The sequence below is a fragment of the Ovis aries genome, chromosome 22, assembly GCF_016772045.2.
Source record: "Ovis aries strain OAR_USU_Benz2616 breed Rambouillet chromosome 22, ARS-UI_Ramb_v3.0, whole genome shotgun sequence".
Taxonomy (NCBI): Eukaryota; Metazoa; Chordata; class Mammalia; order Artiodactyla; family Bovidae; genus Ovis; species Ovis aries.
The window spans coordinates 34,580,147-34,599,434 of record NC_056075.1 but is presented as its reverse complement, the minus strand read 5'-3'; the positions used below and the strand labels follow the sequence as shown (position 1 = coordinate 34,599,434).

General features: G+C 41.3%; 1 protein-coding gene across 20 annotated transcripts in view; it reads left to right on the top strand.

The window, feature by feature from the left end:
- ABLIM1 (actin binding LIM protein 1) overlaps positions 1-19,288 on the top strand; it is a 336,400-nt gene that overhangs the window by 187,841 nt on the left and 129,271 nt on the right. For all 20 annotated transcript variants that reach the window (XM_012102971.4, XM_042239061.2, XM_060404730.1 and 17 more), the window contains exon 3: positions 14,908-15,091. In XM_012102971.4, coding sequence (XP_011958361.2) covers positions 14,908-15,091 — 184 coding nt within the window. The remainder of the gene's footprint in view (positions 1-14,907; positions 15,092-19,288) is intronic.

Below are 19,288 nucleotides of genomic sequence, written 5' to 3'. Positions count from 1 at the left end.
TAGAGTGCCTGATCAACTATGGATGGAGGTTCGTGACATTGTACAGGAGACAGGGATCAAGACCATCCCCATGGAAAAGAAATGCAAAAAAGCAAAATGGCTGTCTGAGGAGGCCTTACAAATAGCTGTGAAAAGAAGAGAAGCAAAAGCAAAGGAGAAAAGGAAAGATATAAGCATATGAATGCAGAGTTCCAAAGAATAGCAAGGAGAGATAAGAAAGCCTTCCTCCGTGATCAATGCAAAGAAATAGAGGAAAACAACAGAATGGGGAAGACTAGAGATCTCTTCAAGAAAATTAGAGATACTGAGGGAACATTTCATGCAAAGATGGGCTCGATAAAGGACAGAAATGGTATGGACCTAACAGAAGCAGAAGATATTAAGAAGAGGTGGCAAGAATAAACAGAACTGTACAAAAAAGATCTTCACGACCAAGATAATCATGATGGTGTGATCACTCACCTAGAGCCAGACATCCTGGAATGTGAGGTCAAGTGGGCCTTAGAAAGCATCACTATGAACGAAGCTAGTGGAGGAGATGACATTCCAGCTGAGCTATTTCAAATGCTGAAAGATGGTGCTGTGAAAGTGCTGCACTCAATATGCCAGCAAATTTGGAAAACTCAGCAGTGGCCACAGGACTGGAAAAGGTCAGTTTTCATTCCAATTCCAAAGAAAGGCAATGCCAAAGAATGCTCAAACTACTGCACAGTTGCTCTTATCTCACACGCTAGTAAAGTAATGCTCAAAATTCTCCAAGCCAGGCTTCAGCAATACGTGAACCGTGAACGTCAGATGTTCAAGCTGGTTTTAGAAAAGGCAGACGAACCAGAGATCAAATTGCCAACATCCACTAGATCATGGAAAAAGCAAGGAGAGTTCCAGAAAAATATTTATTTCTGCTTTATTGACTATGCCAAAGCCTTTGGCTGTGTGGATCATATTAAACTGTGGAAAATTCTTCAAGAGATGGGAATACAGACCACCTGACCTGCCTCTTGAGAAACCTATATGCAGGTCAGGAAGCAACAGTTAGAACTGGACATGGAACAACAGACTGGTTCCAAATAGGAAAAGGAGTACGTCAAGACTGTATATTGTCACCCTGCTTATTTAACTTCTATGCAGAGTACATCATGAGAAACACTGGACTGGAAGAAGCACAAGCTGGAATCGAGATTGCTGAGAGAAATATTAATAACCTCAGATATGCAGATGATACCACCCTTATGGCAGAGAGTGAAGAGGAACTAAAAAGCCTCTTGATGAAAGTGAAAGAGGAGAGTGCAAAAGTTGGCTTAAAGCTCAACATTCAGAAAACGAAGATCATGGCATTTGGTCCCATCACTTCATGGGAAATAGATGGGGAAACAGTAGAAACAATGTCAGACTTTATTTTGGGGGGGCTCCAAAATCACTGCAGATGCTGACTGTAGCCATGAAATTAAAAGACGCCAACTCCTTGGAAGGCAAGTTATGACCAACCTAGATAGCATATTGAAAAGCAGAGATATTACTTTGCCAACAATGGTCCATCTAGTCAAGGCTATGGTTTTTCCAGTAGTCATATATGGATGTGAGAGTTAGACTGTGAAGAAAGCTGAGTGCTGAAGAATTGATGCTTTTGAACTGTGGTGTTGGAGAAGACTCTTGAGAGTCCCTTGGACTGCAAGAAGGCCCAACCAGTCCATTCTGAGGGAGACCAGTACTGGGTGTTCATTGGAAGGACTGATGCTAAAGTTGAAACTCCAATACTTTGGCCACCTCATGCGAAGAGTTGACTCATTGGAAAAGACTCTGATGCTGGGAGGGATTGTGGGCAGGAGGAGAAGGGGACGACAGAGGATGAAATGGCTGGATGGCATTACTGACTCGATGGCCATGAGTTTGAGTGACTCTGGGAGTTGGTGATGGACAGGGAGGCCTGGCGTGCTGTGATTCATGGGGTTGCAAAGAGTCAGACACGACTGAATGACTGAAGCAAACTGATGTCATGAGGGTGGAGGCCTTGTGAATGGGGTTAGTGTCTTTTTAAGAGACCCCAAAAGCTCCCTCATCCCTTGTGGCACGAGAACCCAGTGAGAAGACTGCTGTCTGAACAAAGAAGCAGGCTCTCACCAGACACTGAATCAGCTGGCAACTTCACCTTAGACTTCACAATCTCTAGAACTGTGAAAAATAAATTTCTATTGTTTATAAACCACCCAGTCTGTGGTATTTTGTTACAGCAGCCTGAAGGCATTAAGACAGGATATTAATCAGACACTGAAATAATCATAAAACTATGATTTACCAACTGTCATTGGTGCAATACAGGGAAAGTAAAAAGATCCGCCCCAGTGAAAATAAGCTTGTAACAGAAGGATCTCAGTGTGTTTGTGGTGGGGAGATGGACAGGTGGTCAGGAAATGATTCCCTACCCCACCTCCACCTCTCTGGGAAGGGAGGGCAGCTCAAACTTCTCTTCTAGTCTGTAAAGGATGAAAATATAATAACTACTTAATTTCTCCTTGTACGAAAAGTCATCTAAATGGACTTCATTATTCCTAAAAGCAGATTTGAATTCTTTTCTTACTAAAAGTCACTTAATGTTTTTGCATAAATCAACCTGGGAATATGGGCAATTGATGACCTTCAAATGTTTACCATGTGAAATGTTGATAGAGCATCTGTCATCTCTCCATTCACCATGGTGGGCTGTGGAGGCTGGAAAGATATGTGTTTATAACGTGGTATCTACCCCTGAAGAGCATGTGGTCTGCTGGCAAGCATGTGCTTATAGGAGGGGCCATGGCTAGTAGCAAGACAGGTGTAGGTGAGTGGTCCAGAGCACAGGTGCAGCGAGTCTGAGGCTGTAGAGAACACGTAGAGCTGAATGGCCTGGGGATATTACCAAGAAGGGGGCAAGGTATGATAAAGCACAGATGCTCAATAAAAACATCATAAGTCTTCCCAGGACTGAAAAGAGGATGCTAGTTTTGGTCAGGGGTCGGGGCTGCCTTATTCAAAGCGGTAGAGACAGGGATGTAGCTGGAGTTGACACTGGCCTTCATTTGGGCAAGCAAGTTTCCTGCCAGAAATGAGTGGAGCGGTAACATTCCTATTGTCATTTGAAAGATGGCATTTTAAACATTGATTAGAGTAACTTTATTTCATTTCAAAAATGGAACTAGTGTTATATGTTATTTATAGCCACATAGTTTTAGAAAGATTTCTGAACATTGGATAATGTCTGTGGAAGTTTAAAAAAATCAGATCATGTGAGCTCGTCTCTCCAAATAGCATTGGCAGAAATCCTTGTACAGAATTATGTCTTAATAGAGACTGTTGCCACTTTGCAATGTGAGTCTTAACCGTGTGTTAGACTGTAATAGTTAGAGGGTGTCAAAAATGCTATCTTTTGATAGCTTCTAAAAGTGCATTATCCTCCGTAACGTTCAATCCATGAAGGTAGCCCATGAACATCAAAATTATTTTTCATGTTTATCTAAAACTATTAGAAAATTCAGGTTACAGCTTCTGCTTATGCCAATGAATTACAATGTACCTTTCAAGAATTAAAGATTGGGTTCAGTGAAAGGGCTTGGGAAAAAGCATGCCAGTTTTGTCATCCTAGGGTTTATAGAATGTTTACCAGAGCAGGATCATTCTACATAGAATATGTGTATTTATAAAATGCAAAGATTTTGTGGAGTAAAATGAATGAAAATTGAGGGGTGGGTGAGTTGAATATACAGATTAAGAGTTTTCTGTGTTTAGGTAGTTTTTTTTTTAAGTAAAATTGGATTATATAATGTATATGCTATAAGAACTAACTCTTTATGTTTATATCTTATTTCCAAAATGGAACTTTAGGTGTTGGTAAAATAATAAATTTGATGCTTTTTTTCATTGCACTGTAATCCCTGTGATTTGATGTAGGTGTACAGGAAAGTCACATTATCACCTTGTCTATATTCAAAAGGATAAGTCCCCTTCTGTCCTGAATGGGAAAGCCATTTATTCTACCATAAATAGCTTCCCTGGTGGCTCAAATGGTAAAAAACAAAACAACAACAACAACAACAAAAAACAAATAAAACACAAAACTGCCTGCAATGCAGGAGATCCAGTTTCGATGTCTGGGTCGGGAAGATCCCCTGGAGAAGAGCATGGCAACCCACTCCAGTATTCTTGCCTGGGGAACTCTGTGGACAGAGGAGCCTGGCAGGCTACAGTCCATGGGGTCGCAAAGAGTCAGACATGCAAAGAGCAACTAATATCTCACCTCACCTGCCATAAATATTTTTAATCATAGATGTAAGATAGTGTCTTTCAGGAGCTTGTTCTCATTTGTAATCACCTCTATAGTGATAGCTATAAGCTTATCTAACCTACATCTCTTGATACATGTAAAGCAAATGTTCCCCATTTCTCCTTTAGATGGAAAAGAGCTGATTATTGATTTCCTTAAAATAACTGCCATACACTTAAAGGCCATTATTACCCTGCCCTGTTTTTCTTTGATATAATCCCAATTCCATCTACTTTTTTCCCCACTCAAATGTTCTCTCTTAGAGACAGGATTACTCTTGTTGCTACCCTGTAATCTCATTCTAGTTTCCTGTCATGCACCTCAAATCATGGAGCACTTAACCAGTTGCAGTCTTATTCTCTGTGATCAAGACCTTTTTGGTTATTACTGAGCACAAAGCAGAGCATAGTCTGACCCTACACTTGCGAATTAAAATGATCTCTAGAGTTGTTGAGTTGTAGTCAATTTCAATTGTGAAGGAGAGTCTCAGGAGACTGAAGAAGTTGAGAGAGGGTGGAGTTGCTACCTTGGCACCACTATCTTGATGCCAACTAGGTACTTTTAGAAGCAAAGGCAGGATTACTGGCTCTCTTTATTCTGTGCCAGAACAACTTGGCTCCACCCACACAGTCCGGATGCCAGCCTGGTTTAAAGTGGTATGAATAGGTGGAAAGGGACAGTAATAAGTTTCCATCTCTCTAAGTATCGTGATAAGAAGTGGGTTTTGCCTTCAATAAGTTTGCAGTTGAGATAAGGAGAAAATCCTGGTGGCAGTATAAAGTAACACAGATTAAGAATCAAATGTTAATCATTGTTCAGAGCCTTGAGAAAGCAGAGCCAGACAGGACTGGAAGAAGCCAGCAGCTTCATCACAAGGTAGAACCTGAGTGGAGCCAGGGAGGCTGGTTGGGGTTGTCAAGGGCATTGGCAGGAGGTGGGAGGAGGTGTCTATCAGGCATGGGGGATGGGAGGGTCAGTTTGGCTGGAATAAAGCACTGATGGTCAGGAAGAGTCAGATGAATGTTTGGTAGATGCCAGAACCTTCAATGCAAGATCAGAGTGTTTGCAGAGTGAAGGAGGAGGGCGTTTACCATGTTAATTTAGAGGATGTGAGCAGGATAGATTGAGTGGGAGAAGCCAGATGCTAATTACTTAATTGTGGTCGCTGGTAAAAATAGCAATGCATCCTTACCTTTTTCTGTTTCCTAGAGGGTCAGCTTAGAGACACACAGAACTCTCACTGAGGCTGTGTCCTTGGGGTCTGGGAGCTTGTAAAAGGCAAAGATTCATGACCCAGCTTTTTCTGGGGACTGAAACAGGGAAAGGGAAAGGACAGAATATACCTAAAAATTTACCTGTGGGCCCAGAATTCCAATGGGTGGCTTACTTGAGGTAGTTTTACCTGGGATAAGCAAGGCCCTATTAAATCTGGCCAGCCTTTCATTTCTTCCTTGTGTACATTTTCAGCATTTATACATGGTACTTCCTGCTTATTAAGTAATCTATGCTATCAGAGTAGACTTTGATACTTGTTTTGTGTTACGGACCCAAACAAAAACAAAATAATACATTGAGTGAGAGGTATTATTCTGGATGATATCTTTGTTACTTGAGCTGGTTATAATTAATGTCATTTGCACATGAATTTCTATGACAAGCATTAAAAATAAACTTACTGTGTAGTTGATTTTATTCATAAAAAAGGGTCCTATTGATTCCTTTTCAATCAAATCTCTTTTGTTATTATTGTAAATTCAAGCTCTGAATTAATACCACACCTCAAATGCCTGACCTTGGGGTCTCATTTTGTCATTTAGTTGGACTCCTAACTATCTTTTTTCCCAGGAAAATCATAGATTTTGAGGCACATTTAGAAATGAGTGTGAAAAGCTCTTTAAATATGTTTTGAGGCTTAGTATTTGCTTCCAGGATGATGCATTAGCTAATAGTTATTTTTGGTGGAAGCTGCCCCCTCTTATTATTGTTTATGAGTCTCTGTTCAGCTATTTTGAGCTCTGGGCTACAGCATGTCATACTTTGGAGCTACAGTGCATGGTACTTTCAAACACACTGCTCTGGATTTCAGGGCAAAGTCTGATTCAGTGGGACCCCACACTCTAAGGTAGCATTGGAGGTGGCTTGAGAGGATGCTATGTCAAAGTCTGCCTTTGGATTTTCTATGATGAAAGGGTTTGAGGAGATGAATAGAATAACATCTTAGGTGAAATAATCTTTTTTAAAAATTTAGCTTGAGTAGAAGATGGAGGAAGAGTATGGTGCAAATCCACCCATGAGGAGTTTGAGAATTCTGTACCCTGTGTCTATCCCACCCCCCTGCTCCTGCACAGGGCAGCCTAGGAGGAGGCAGTGCTGGCCCAGGGGAGGCAGAGCAGGGTTTTCACCTGTAAAGTAGAACTTCTAGAGCACAGAGCCCTTTTAGGATGTGGAGAAAGGGAACCTTTGTACACTGTTGATGGGAATGTAAATTGTGTGACTACTATGGAAAATAATACGGAGGTTCCTCGAAAAATTAACAATAGATCTACCATACAATCCAGTAATCCTATTCCTGGGTATTTATCTGAAGAAACCAACACATTAATTGGAAAAGATACATGAACTCATAACTGAATTACTTTGCTGTATAGCAATAATTAACGCAATGTTGTAAATCAACTATACTTCAATTAAAAAAAGAAAAGATACATGTACCCCTTTCATTGCAGCAGCACTTACAGTAGCCAAGATATAGAAGTAACCTAAATGCCCATTAATAGATAAATGGATAAGGAAGGTGTGATACATAGATGTACAGTGGAATATTACTTGGCCATAAAAAGACTGAAATCTTGCCATTTGCGACAATGCGGATGGTCTTTGAGAGCATTATGCTAAGCAAAATAAGTCAGAGAAAACAAATATTGTATGACTCCACTTTTACATGGAATCTAAAAACAAAACAAATGAACAAATAGCAGATAACAAAACAGAAACAGTCATAAATAGATACAGAGAACAAACAGGTGGTTGCTAGTGGGGAGGGTTGAAGGGGAGAAAATAAATAGGTGAAGGAGACTGAGTTACAAACTTTCAGTTGCAAAATAAATGAGTCACCAGCATGAAATGTACAGTGTGGGGAATATAGTCAAAAATTATGTAATATGTTTGTGTGGTGACAGATTGTAACTAGACTTATTGTGATGATTGTTTTGAAATGTATAGAAATATCGAATCACAGTGTTGTGTACCAGGAACTAAGATAGTGTTGTAAGTCTGTTGTGCTTCAGAAACAAACACATTCATAGAGAAAGAGATGAGGTTTGTGGTTACCAGAGGGGAGGGGAGGGGTGGGGGGGAATTGGACGAAGGCACTCGAAAGGTACAGCCTCTCAGATATAAGACAAATATTAGTGGTGCAATGTACGTGCGTGCGTGCATGCTCAGTTACTAAGTCATGTCCAACTCTGTGTGACCCCATGGAATATAGCCCACCAAGCTCCTCTGTCCATGGGATTTCCCAGGCGAGAATGCTGGAGTGGGTTGCCATGTCCTTCTCCAGGGGATCTTCCCGATCCAGGGATCAAACCCACATCTCCTGCATTAGCAGGTGGATCTTTACTGCCGAATAACAAGGGAAGCCCAGTGATATAACATAACATGATAAATATAATCAACATGGCAGTGTGTTGTATATGAAAATTGTTAAAAGAGTGAAGAGTTCTCATCGCAAGAAAAAAATGTCTTTCTTTAGTTTTATATCTATATCAGATATAGGATGTTCACTAAACTTATTGTGATAGACATTTCATGATGTATGTCAGTCAAATCACTATGCTGTACACCTTAAACTTATACGGGGGAGTGTGTGAATTGTATCAATAAAACTGAAAGAAAAATTGAAAAAAAGATAATGTAAAAAATAAGAAAGAAGAGAGAGAGGGAAGGGGGGAGGAAGGAAGGCAGGGGCAGAAAGCACATGGTCCTTAATCCCTGAAATGAGTGGGTGAAACCCAGGTCCTGCCCTGCAGGGCCTCCACTTCCCTGGGGCAGATTCAGAAGAGCTGTGATGAGCTGATGGGCTGGCAAAGTGCCAAACCACAAAGCCAGCGCCTGACCTAGAAAAGACAAGAAAGAACCCACCTTAGGCTCCTGGCCCCCAGCAAGAATTCTTAACGTTGCTCAAAGCTAAATTGAAAGTGTTGATTTGACGTCCCTCCCTCTGTCATTCTGATGAATTCATTAAAACGACAACGAGACCAGCAGAGATGTCCAATCTCCTGATCTAGATGAAGAAGATGTCTCGTGTTTCACCTCCAAGCAACCTTTGGTCGGAGTTGGAAGTATTACCTATGCTCCTAAATTTCTGGCAGTATGAACTAGTTGACAGATGGAATGTCTCTTAAATGAGTTTTGTTGCAACCTAAAATGTAACTTCTGTTTTTAGAAAGTTGAAGGAATAATTGCTACTACAACCCTATTCGTGCCACTAAAATACGACACTGTTTTCCCCCTTAATCTGACACCTCCATGCTTGGTGTGCTTCCTGTTCTGTGGTATTTTTACAACACAGGCAAGCTCCTGTTAAGTTTTTTTTTTTTTTTTTAACATATAAGATTTTAAAATGTGCTGTTATTAATTTCACAACTTTTATATTAAATTGCTTTGATGTACATGTTCCTACTTAACTAGTTACTGGTATTCATTGCTATGTAGAGAATGAATTCAAGAGTGTAGCTTTTACAAGACCTATGATGTTTGTGGCTGTGCTTTAGTGATAACAGAGGAGGCAAGATTCAGGCAGGCCTTGAGTGGGACATGTTTTAAATGATTGATCATCAAGAAGAAAGCAATTAATTCTCTTTCACTGGCAGCTCTTTTTTTTTTTTTTTTTTTAATGAAAGGAATCTATTCTTTTCCCTGGGCATATGGTTAACTTTTAATCAAAGGAGAGACAAATAGAGATCCAAAGGTAAAAACCTAAAGATAGCCTACTGAAGTTCAACCTAATTGGGATTGTGTGGTCATTTGAGTGGGAAGTTTTGCTTTGTGCCACCAGTTAAAAGTATTTGCTAAGTCATTAATATAAACAGATTGAACTTTAAAAACTTTTTTTTACAGTGACTTTTATTTTTAAACTCTAGTTAAAAAAAATTTTTTTTAATTTATTTTTGGCCATGCTGGGTCATCACTGCTGCGTGGGCTACTAGTTGAGGTGCTCAGGTTTCTCATTGCAGTGTCTTCTCTTGTTGAGGAGCACGGGCTCTAGGGCATGCAGACTTTAGCAGCTGAGGTTCCCAGTCTCAACAGTTGAGGCACATGGGCTTAGTTGCTCCTCAGCATGTGGAATCCTCCTGGATCAGGGATCGAACCCATGTCTCTTGCATTAGCGGGAGAATTCTTTACCACTGAGCCACCAGGGAAGCACCCCTCCCACCTTTAAAAATTTTTATATAATTTACCTTTAGATATTTTGTGGTTAATTTTTGGTTTTCATTTTTGGTTAATGACACTTTGTGAAAGTGTAATTTTCAAAAAGTTAAATATATGACTCTCACACCAATATAGAACGAAGATTAACCAGAGGTTTAGTCAACTCCCACCAGGGAAGTCCAATGAGGGAACTAGTAAAATGTAAAGCCAACTCAAAGGAGAACCAAAGGAATGGGTTTAAAGGTGTTCAAGAAAGGATGTCAGGGACTTCTCTAGCGATCCAGTGATTAAAGATCTGTGCTTCCAATGCAGGGTACGTGGGTTCGATCCCTGGGGGAACTAAGATCCCATATGCCGTGCAATGAGGCCAAAAGAGAAAAGAAAAAGAGGATGTGGGATAAGGCCCCCGGGTTAAATATAAAACTGATTAGCCGTCTAACAGGGAACGGGATCGTAAACCTGGTCCAAAATCATCTGCACATCTACTGGACAAGAACCTACAAGTTAGAGTTAACTTTCAAAGTCTGGGCTTTTAATTAGCAGTAAAATGAAAGTGAAAGTCACTCAGTCATGTCCGACTCTTTTCGACCCCATGGACTATACAGTCCATGAAATTCTCCAGGCCAGAATGCTGGAGTGGGTAGCCTCTCCCTCCTCCAGGGGATCTTTCCAACCCACGGATTGAACCCAGGTAAAGATCTTGTCAAACACAGATCCAGTGCCTTGGGTCATGAAATAATTCTGTGTGAGCTGTTAAAATTCCAGCATGACACTGGAGAAACTGCTTCTTTCCTTCACCTGTCGGACATGTTTTTGATAATTTTTCTTCAGTTCAGTTCAGTTCAGTTGCTCAGTCGTGTCCGACTCTTTGCGACCCCATGAATTGCAGCACGCCAGGCCTCCCTGTCCATCACCAACTCCCGGAGTTCACTCAGACTCACGTCCATCGAGTCAGTGATGCCATCCAGCCATCTCATCCTCTGTCGTCCCCTTCTCCTCCCGCCCCCAATCCCTCCCAGCATCAGAGTCTTTTCCAATGAGTCAACTCTTCGCATGAGGTGGCCAAAGTACTGGAGTTTCAGCTTTAGCATCATTCCTTCCAAAGAAATCCCAGGGCTGATCTCCTTCAGAATGGGCCGGTTGGATCTCCTTGCAGTCCAAGGGACTCTCAAGAGTCTTCTCCAACACCACAGTTCAAAAGCATCAATTCTTCGGTGCTCAGCCTTCTTCACAGTCCAACTCTCACATCCATACATGACCACTGGAAAAACCATAGCCTTGACTAGACGGACCTTAGTTGGCAAAGTAATGTCTCTGCTTTTTGAATTTTTCTTAGCATATTATAAAGTGAGTTTTTCCTTGTATGGGACACCAAGGGCAGTCAAATTCATAGAGATAGAAGCTAGAGTGGCAGTTTGCAGGGGACTAGGGGAGGGAGGGAGAATAGGGAGTTACTGTTCTATGGGTCTAGAGTTTCAGTTTTGCAGGATGAAAGGTGTCCTGTGGATACATGGGGATGATGGCTACACAGCTAGGTGAATGTGCTGAATCTCACTTGAACTGTATACTTCAAAATGGTTAAGATGGTCCATTCTATGTTATGTGTGTTTAGCAAAATTAAATAATTTTTAAAAGTGAGCTGACACATAGGTATGTGAATAAAAAGTGAATAGTTATTCATCCTGCTGAGATAACCCATTAACAATCCTATGTTTGTGTTAACTCACTTTTCCTTGTTTGTAAAAACATAAGTAGATTTTTGAAAAATGGGATTGTTGAAGTTCTTTGTGAAATTTTCTCTTTTAACAATATATCATGGACAGACCTCTAGGTTACAGATATTGATCTGACCTATTCCAAAAAAGAAAAAAAAGTCTCCACAGACTGGATATATCATAATTTATCCAACTCCTGCTCTACTGATGGAAAGTTGAGTTATTACCAGGTTTGTTTGTTTCTTTTTTTGTCTGCCAGTACAAATACTGTTATAATAAAACTGTTTTTGTACAAGAGATACTAAAGGCCAGGATCTGAGTAGAGGTGGTAAGAAGGCAGAGGAGGGGATGGATCAAACAAATGTTTTCTTGGGAAAACACATTGGATTTAGTCGCCAGTTGAAAATTTGGGTTTAAGAGTGGGAGAATGCATAGCGCTACCATTTTATTGGAAGAGGGACTAGTGGAACGTTTTAGAAGAGATGGCAGAGAAGCTGAGAGAATAGAGTTCATTTGGATGATGCTGTGTTCAGATAAGTGTGCTGTCTCTGCCCAGGTTGGGGAAGATGTCACACAGACATTGATTTGAGAATCCTTTGCGGTCATATTTGAAGCTCTAAGAGTGGATGAGATCTGTTTCCAAAGTGCGTGTGCATGCTAAGTCACTTAAGCTGTGTCCGACTCTTTGTGACACCACGAACTGTAGCCCTCCAGGCTCCTCTGTCCTTGGGATTCTCTAGGCAAGAGTACTGGAGTGGGTTGCCGTGCCCTCCTCCAGGGGATCTCCCCGACACAGGGATCGAACTTGCGTCTCTTGTCTCCTGCGTTGGCAGGCGGGTTCCTTACCACTAGCGCCACCTGGGAAGCGGTGTTTCCACGGAGGCCTTATATTTTAGAGGAAGAAGGTGATGTCCATGGGAGTTACCTGCCTGTAAGGGTGTGGCCAAGGAAACTGAGAAGGTGTGAGGAGGAGAAGGAGGAGGAGGGATACACCTCCTCCTGGAGTACACCTGGAGAAGTAAAAGAGGGAAAGGTAGATTACCTCCCAACTAGTTCATTCTTTGGAAATGTAACGTGTTGTTAAGTACTTTTAGGTCTGAGCAGCATAGACCTTCCCTCCCACTACTCGCTGTGTATGCCTTTCGTGACCCTTGCCTCTGTGAGTCTGTTTTCAAACGCTAGTTTCCTTGGGTATAAACCACCAGAAACAATGGTACAGTTTGGTAAGCACATTTGAGCCACTACCTTGAATTTAAGGACCAAGCCAAATCAAACTGCAAAGGGCGCAGTTTCATTGCAGTTTGGCATCTCTCAACAGTAATTACAAAATCACTTTTAAGGCTATATTATGTTCACACAAACTAAGACTTTATTGTTAAAGGAGAGCATATGTCAATTTCACAAAAGCATGTGAACTAGAGAGACTGGAAAGATACCCTAAGGAAGCGGTGAGTACAGGGATTTCTGAAACATTTAGAATTAGCTTTGAAGCCATCCCTACAAGATGACCCTGTTGCCACCAGAGCTTTTTATAAAGGATCTGTGAACTTTTACATTCTGTCTACCTTAGGGGGTTGGAGGAGAAACTAAAGGAAATTATTAGCAGTCCAAATGCATTATTTTGTCACCTGTCATGGTTTTGACAAAGAGTTTGAAAGAGCAACTGAGTCATTGGAACTACTTCATGCCACTAAGGAGTGAAATTGGTAGGAATCTGCCAAATTTGAAGAGGATTCAGTTTAACTAAAAAATTGGTTTCCAGCCTTACATTAAATTCCATGGTTAGAGGTTTCTACAAATCAAAAGGAGTAAAGCTGAAGACTCTTACCCATAAAGTGCCTTGTCGTCTTGTGTGAAACTTAAAAAATACATAGGAAAATACTGAAGAAAAATCTCTGAGGTGTCCTGTGACCCTCAGGGTTGTGTTTATTGTTGTTGAAGGAATTTGCAGTTAGAGCGAGGTTAGTCCCAACTTCAGTTGCCTTGACCCACAGGACTCATTTTGTAGGAAAAGGCAGGAATGGAAACAGTGGGGGCACTGGCAAGTTAGGGAGGCTGCAGGTGGTAAACAAGCTGGTTTCCAGGTAATGTGATCACAGCAGAGTTTGTATGGTCATTTTCAGCATGATGGACTCAGGCCATCATCTTGGGTTACTTGATGATAAACTGCAAAGAAGAAGGTCATAGCTGTAGAGAGTGGACTTAGACAGATGAACCCACAGTGGAAAGCTTGTTGTAGCTTCTGTGTTTCCTTGAATATCTTCAGTAGTTGCAATTAGTAGAGACTGTGAGCTGGGGTGGGAGTGTAAGCTTCTATCCGAATCCATCAAAATCTTACTGTGCTCAACACTAGTTGCTTTCATGGGTCATAGGAACTTACCAGAGGAACCCTGGATATGTTCTAGCAGGTCCTTAGGAAAACTATTTAGTGACTGAATTCAGTTCATCCTTACCCCAGCTAAAAGCCTATTCTAGCTGCTGGTGGGAATAATCAAGACGAATCCCAGATTCTTTGCCTAAGGATCTGAATTGTATAGGAGTCAACCAACCCTGGGAATACAGAGGTTAAGAACAGAGATTTCCAGCTTTGGTGTTACTTCCCGGTCATTTGTCAATGGAAAGTCTTTACTCCCAGGAGCCGCCTTTGGCTTTATTTTTGGACAAGCTGCTGAGTCCTGCTCTGGTCTTGTCTGAACATGCAGACCTGGCGTTTCAGGACCTACTTTTTCACACCATCTGCATGCTCCACAGCTGCGCAGGTTTGAAAGAGGTGCCAAAATCCAGACACGGCAAAGCAGCCTCTTTTGCATGTGCTGAGGTCCGGAATGACAGTTTTATCTTGGACATGTTCCCTTTTCTTTCCTCTGTGGCTTGTTCATTTTTATCTCTCTCTTTAATATATAAATAATGGACTTATCCTATTTGCTGCACCAAGAGAAAATTAAACGCCTGAATGTTTTACGACTATGGGAAAGTATTTCCAGAGTGTGAAAAAATAGACACTGGACATTTCAGCTCCTGCTTTTGGTAGAGTGGGAATTTATTACTCAGCTCAGTAACAGTTTAGGCCAAACCAAGCAGTTGTGTGGGCAAGCAGTGTCTATCTTTCCTCAATAGCACTGCCAGAGACAGTTTTGTTCCTATTAGAGACAGCGTGACCCAAAGGTATCTTTCCATCAAAGACTGATTATCTCTGAATCTTAGCTGTATCGCAAAGGCTGTTGAGACCTAGCCAATGGATTTTACTTGCATGAGATATTGCATAGCTCCCGAAGGGAAGGGAAACAAAGGGGGAGGGAGGCAAGAGAGAACTTGGAGCCCAACAATAAATAGCTCTTTGTACCAGTCTTCCCCACCCCGAACCCCATACTGCTGAGATCATAGAGTAAGTTAGCAGCATGTGGTAGAAGGCGATGCTGCCCAGTAGCTTGGCAGCTTGTGACCAGATGTGAACTTGTCTGTCCACAGTGTGCGGCTGTGACCTGGCCCAAGGGGGCTTCTTCATAAAGAACGGGGAGTATCTCTGCACCCTGGACTACCAGAGGATGTATGGCACACGATGCCATGGCTGCGGGGAGTTCGTGGAAGGAGAGGTGGTGACCGCCCTGGGCAAGACCTACCATCCCAACTGCTTTGCCTGCACGATCTGCAAGTAGGTGTGGCTTCCACCGACAGGGAAGTGTTGGACTCTGCTATCAGAGCTTGGAATGTGCGCTTTTGTCTTGAGTTGTACTTAGTCTTAAAACATTTTTCCTTTAAAAAATTATATTTACTGATATATAGTTGATTTATAATGTTGTGTTAATTTCAGGTGAACAACAAAATGTTTCAGTTGTATCTCTATATATTATATATATTATTTATCTGGTGGCTCCGGTGGTAAAGAATCTGCCTGCAATGCGGGAGACCCAGGTTCAATCCCTGGGTCAGGAAGATGCCCTGGAGAAGGAAATGGCAACCCACCACAGTATTCTTGCCTGGAGAATTCCATGGACTGAGAAGCCTGGCAGGCTAGACTACATACAGTCCATGGGGTCACAAAGAGTTGGACATGACTGAGTGACTAACATACTTTCTTCATATATATATATATATATATATATATATATAAAATATATGTATTATTTATGTTGTACATATATACTATATTTATTAATTATATGCATTATTTTTCATGTTCTCTTCCATTATAGATTATTATAAGATATTGAATATAGTTCCCTGTGCTGTACAGTAAAATCTTTATGTTTATCTATTTTATAATATAGTAGTTTATATCTGCTAATTGCAAACACCTAATTTATCCTTCCCCTCTCCTTTCCCCTTTGATAACCATGTTTGTTCTGTATGTGTCTGAGCCTATTTCTGTTTTTGTAAATAAATTCATTTGTATCATTTTTTTTAGATTCTACATATAAGTGATATCGTATATTTCTCTGTATATATTTTTTCCAATGAACCTTTAGATGTTTTTGTTTTCCTACTGTTTTATCAGGCTTAGTTAAAAAGTCATTTAGTTAGGAAACTTTATATGGAATGTCCACCATTAAATAGTGTGACTGGTCTTAAGTGGCTGGGAGCCGAATCTGAAAGCAGCTCCAGGTCTTGAGACATTTTGAGCAGTGGAAACATGGGAGGAGATGGCATAAATACTTGGAAAGATGAAGCTTCTTTGGAAGTATCAGCTCTTACATGTGTAGGTGTGGGTGTGTAAAATTATCTCATTTGCTCTATAGCCAGGGAGAGCTAACAGTGTCAAGGATCAAATTAGACCTGTTTTGTAAATAAAGTTTTATTGGAACACAGCCATGCCCATTTGTTTATATATTGTCTATGACTGCTTCCAAGTGACAGTGGTAGAGTAGTTGAGATAGAAACCTTATGATCTGCGCAGTCTAAAAAAATATTACAGTCTGATCTTTCGGGGGGAAAAGCTGTCAACCCCTCCTCTCTTGGCACCTATCATCAATCAAGGTTAAATCGTTATTGCACAGAGCAGCTTGATTAAAATGGTCAATCAGAGAAAAGAGGGAATTTAACTAGTTGACCCATACTGATCGAGTAATTCCATGCCTTTTGGTATGATGTTGTTCATATGTGTTCAATTTTGCTATGCCTTTGTAAAAACTGTAGTTCAGTTCATTTTATTTTCCATTATTTCCTGTTTTTAGGCTAGAGAAATGTAAACTCTAGAAGGGTAAATTTGATTTTATACAATTAATTAACTGGATAATACTCATTGGATGAATCATAATAAGATTTAGATGAAATATTCATAATCAAATTATTTTAGTAACTTTTTGTAGCTATTAGGTCATTTCTCAATTATATATTTTTAAGTCATAATTTTAAAATTCTGGGTTAATGAGCTGAATTTTTTCTCTATTTAATCAACAGCAAAGTTTCCTTTTGACCTCTCCCTATTCAGGCTGCCGCCCACAGTCTGGCTGAGAACCCTGAGCTGGCATTCGGGAAGCCCTGTTTCTGATCCTCTTTCCTGGGCTGGTTTGAGACCTCTGTGAGCTAACTCTTCCACGGCAGTTGTCTTGTCTGTAAGATGAGAGGCTGTGAACTAGATAATAGTGATTCCCCAAACCTGGGTGGTCACTGGAATCCCCAAGGGAGGGTCTCTTTTGTTCTTTTCTTAATTGGAGGATAATTGCTTTACAGTGTTACATTGGTTTGTGTCATACAGCAACTCAAATCTGGCCCAAGTATACATATGTCCCCTCCCTCTTAAACCTCCCTCCTACCCCCCAACTTCAGCTCGCCCCACCCCTCTAGGTTGTCACAGATGACCAGGTTGGAGCTTAGGAAGGGTCTTTTTAAAAATAGCTGTTTCTATGTATTAACACAAGAAGCTCAGTGGGGTGCCCTGTGACAGCCTAGAGGGGTGGGATGAGGCATGGGTGGGGGAGGTTCAAGAGGGAGGGCACATATGGATGTATGCTTCTGGCTGATTCGCGTGATTGTGTGGCAGAAGCCAGCACAAAATCATGAAGCAATTATCCTACAATTAAAAATTTTTTTAAAGTTTAGAAGGCCCTGGCCCAGGTAAACTCTAAGAGCCTTCCTAATCTTGGCCCTGAGAGATCATTGCTTCAGGTTGGTAACAATGGACAAACATTCATCAGCCATAGCCCTGTCTCTGGAGGTTTGAGCCAACAGAGAAGTGCCTGCTACTGATGGTCTAAGCTGCTGGTGCTGCCTAATGACACCAGTTCTTCCTGCTTGGGAGGCCACCTTTACAGCTTACAAATTACATTCATGCAGAAATTAATCTAACCCTTTCAACAATTCTGTGAGGTCAATCAGCAATTCCTATTCCTACTGATGAGTGACTTTGAGAACCAGAGTCTAAAGGATTTTCCCAGTCCTTCACATCACAAAGCCAATATTTGAACTCACATGTTCAGACTCTAAATCCAATTCTCTTTCTATCACAAACATTCAAGCAAATAACAGAAGGAAGTGAACCCATGTAGGCGGAGCACTTAGGAAAATAAAAGGGATCATTTATGAAATAACAGAATTCAAAATTCAGAGCACCTTGCCCCTTGTTGAGAACTGACTCTGGTTTGTTCCATGGTGGATCTGTGTGGGGTTCAAGTCTATAAATATAAGCCTAAATCAGAGACAGGGTCTGGACTAGCGTGAGGCCAGGGAGGTGCCTGGGCACACACTTTAAAGGGGGTGCTCACTCCCAGGTCATGCGGTCCTCCTGAGCGTGGGGACCTCCTTAAATGCTGTATCCTGAGTGTCTCGCTGGCCTCCTTCTGGCCCTGGCCCTGATCAGAAGCAAAGAAACTGTGCTTATTATGTCAACAGACCCTTCACTTCCTGATGGCCTTGTTACAGAGGAGGCTGGAGGTTTGTTCGGCTTTAAATGATGAGTGTGAATTGATGGGCTGGCTGGCACCCACCAGAGTGTGACCTTGATTGTTGAAGAGACAGCAAGTTCTAGGTTGGTGGACACCACCCACCCATGCCTGTGGCATGTTTCTCCCTGGTTGGTCAATCCACGCAAGTCACTTACCCTCTCTGGGCTTCATCTGAGCAATGGAAAATAACATGGAACCAGGAGACCGCCTCAACCCAGCACTTCTAAAATTTGGGGGTGTGATTTAAAACTGTCCTCGAGGACTGGCACCAAGCACATTTGTGGAGTTGTTTTAAATCCAGATTTACTACCTGTTTGTGCAGGACGGTTAATCACCAACTCTTAGGTGATGAAGGGCAACTTAAAGTACCTTTGAACATAAAATTCATGTCCAGAAGCCTGAATTTCCTTCTGACTCAGATGGGTGAGGATGTTTGGCTTATTAATTTTAAATTTCCTAATTGACAGAATCACACATATGAAAATTCATGTTGAAGATCATTGGCAAATTGGCTAATGGCAAGTGAGCAGGCTTGGAAACTGTCATATGGCTATTAATTAATGACTTACTTTTTTAAAGCTATCTGCCTGCTGGGAGGAGAAGAAACATAACATACCTGCAGAAGGCAATGTTTTTGAAAAAGTGTGCTGTTATTTATTGATGACTATCTAATGTGAAAGGAAATCATCTCTGAAAGGAAGCAAATACTAATTTTTAAACAGATATGATAGCGCAGTTGGTAAAGAATCCGCCTGCAATGCAGGAGACCCCAGTTTGAATCCTGGGTTGGGAAGATCCCCTGGAGAAGGGAAAGGCTACCCACTCCAGTATTCTGGCCTGGAGAATTCCATGGACTGTATAGTCTATGGGGTCACAAAGAGGCGGACAAGACTGAGTGACTTTCACTTTCACTAATGTGAAAGGAAATAATCTTTGAAAGGAAGTGAATACTAATTTTTAAACAGATA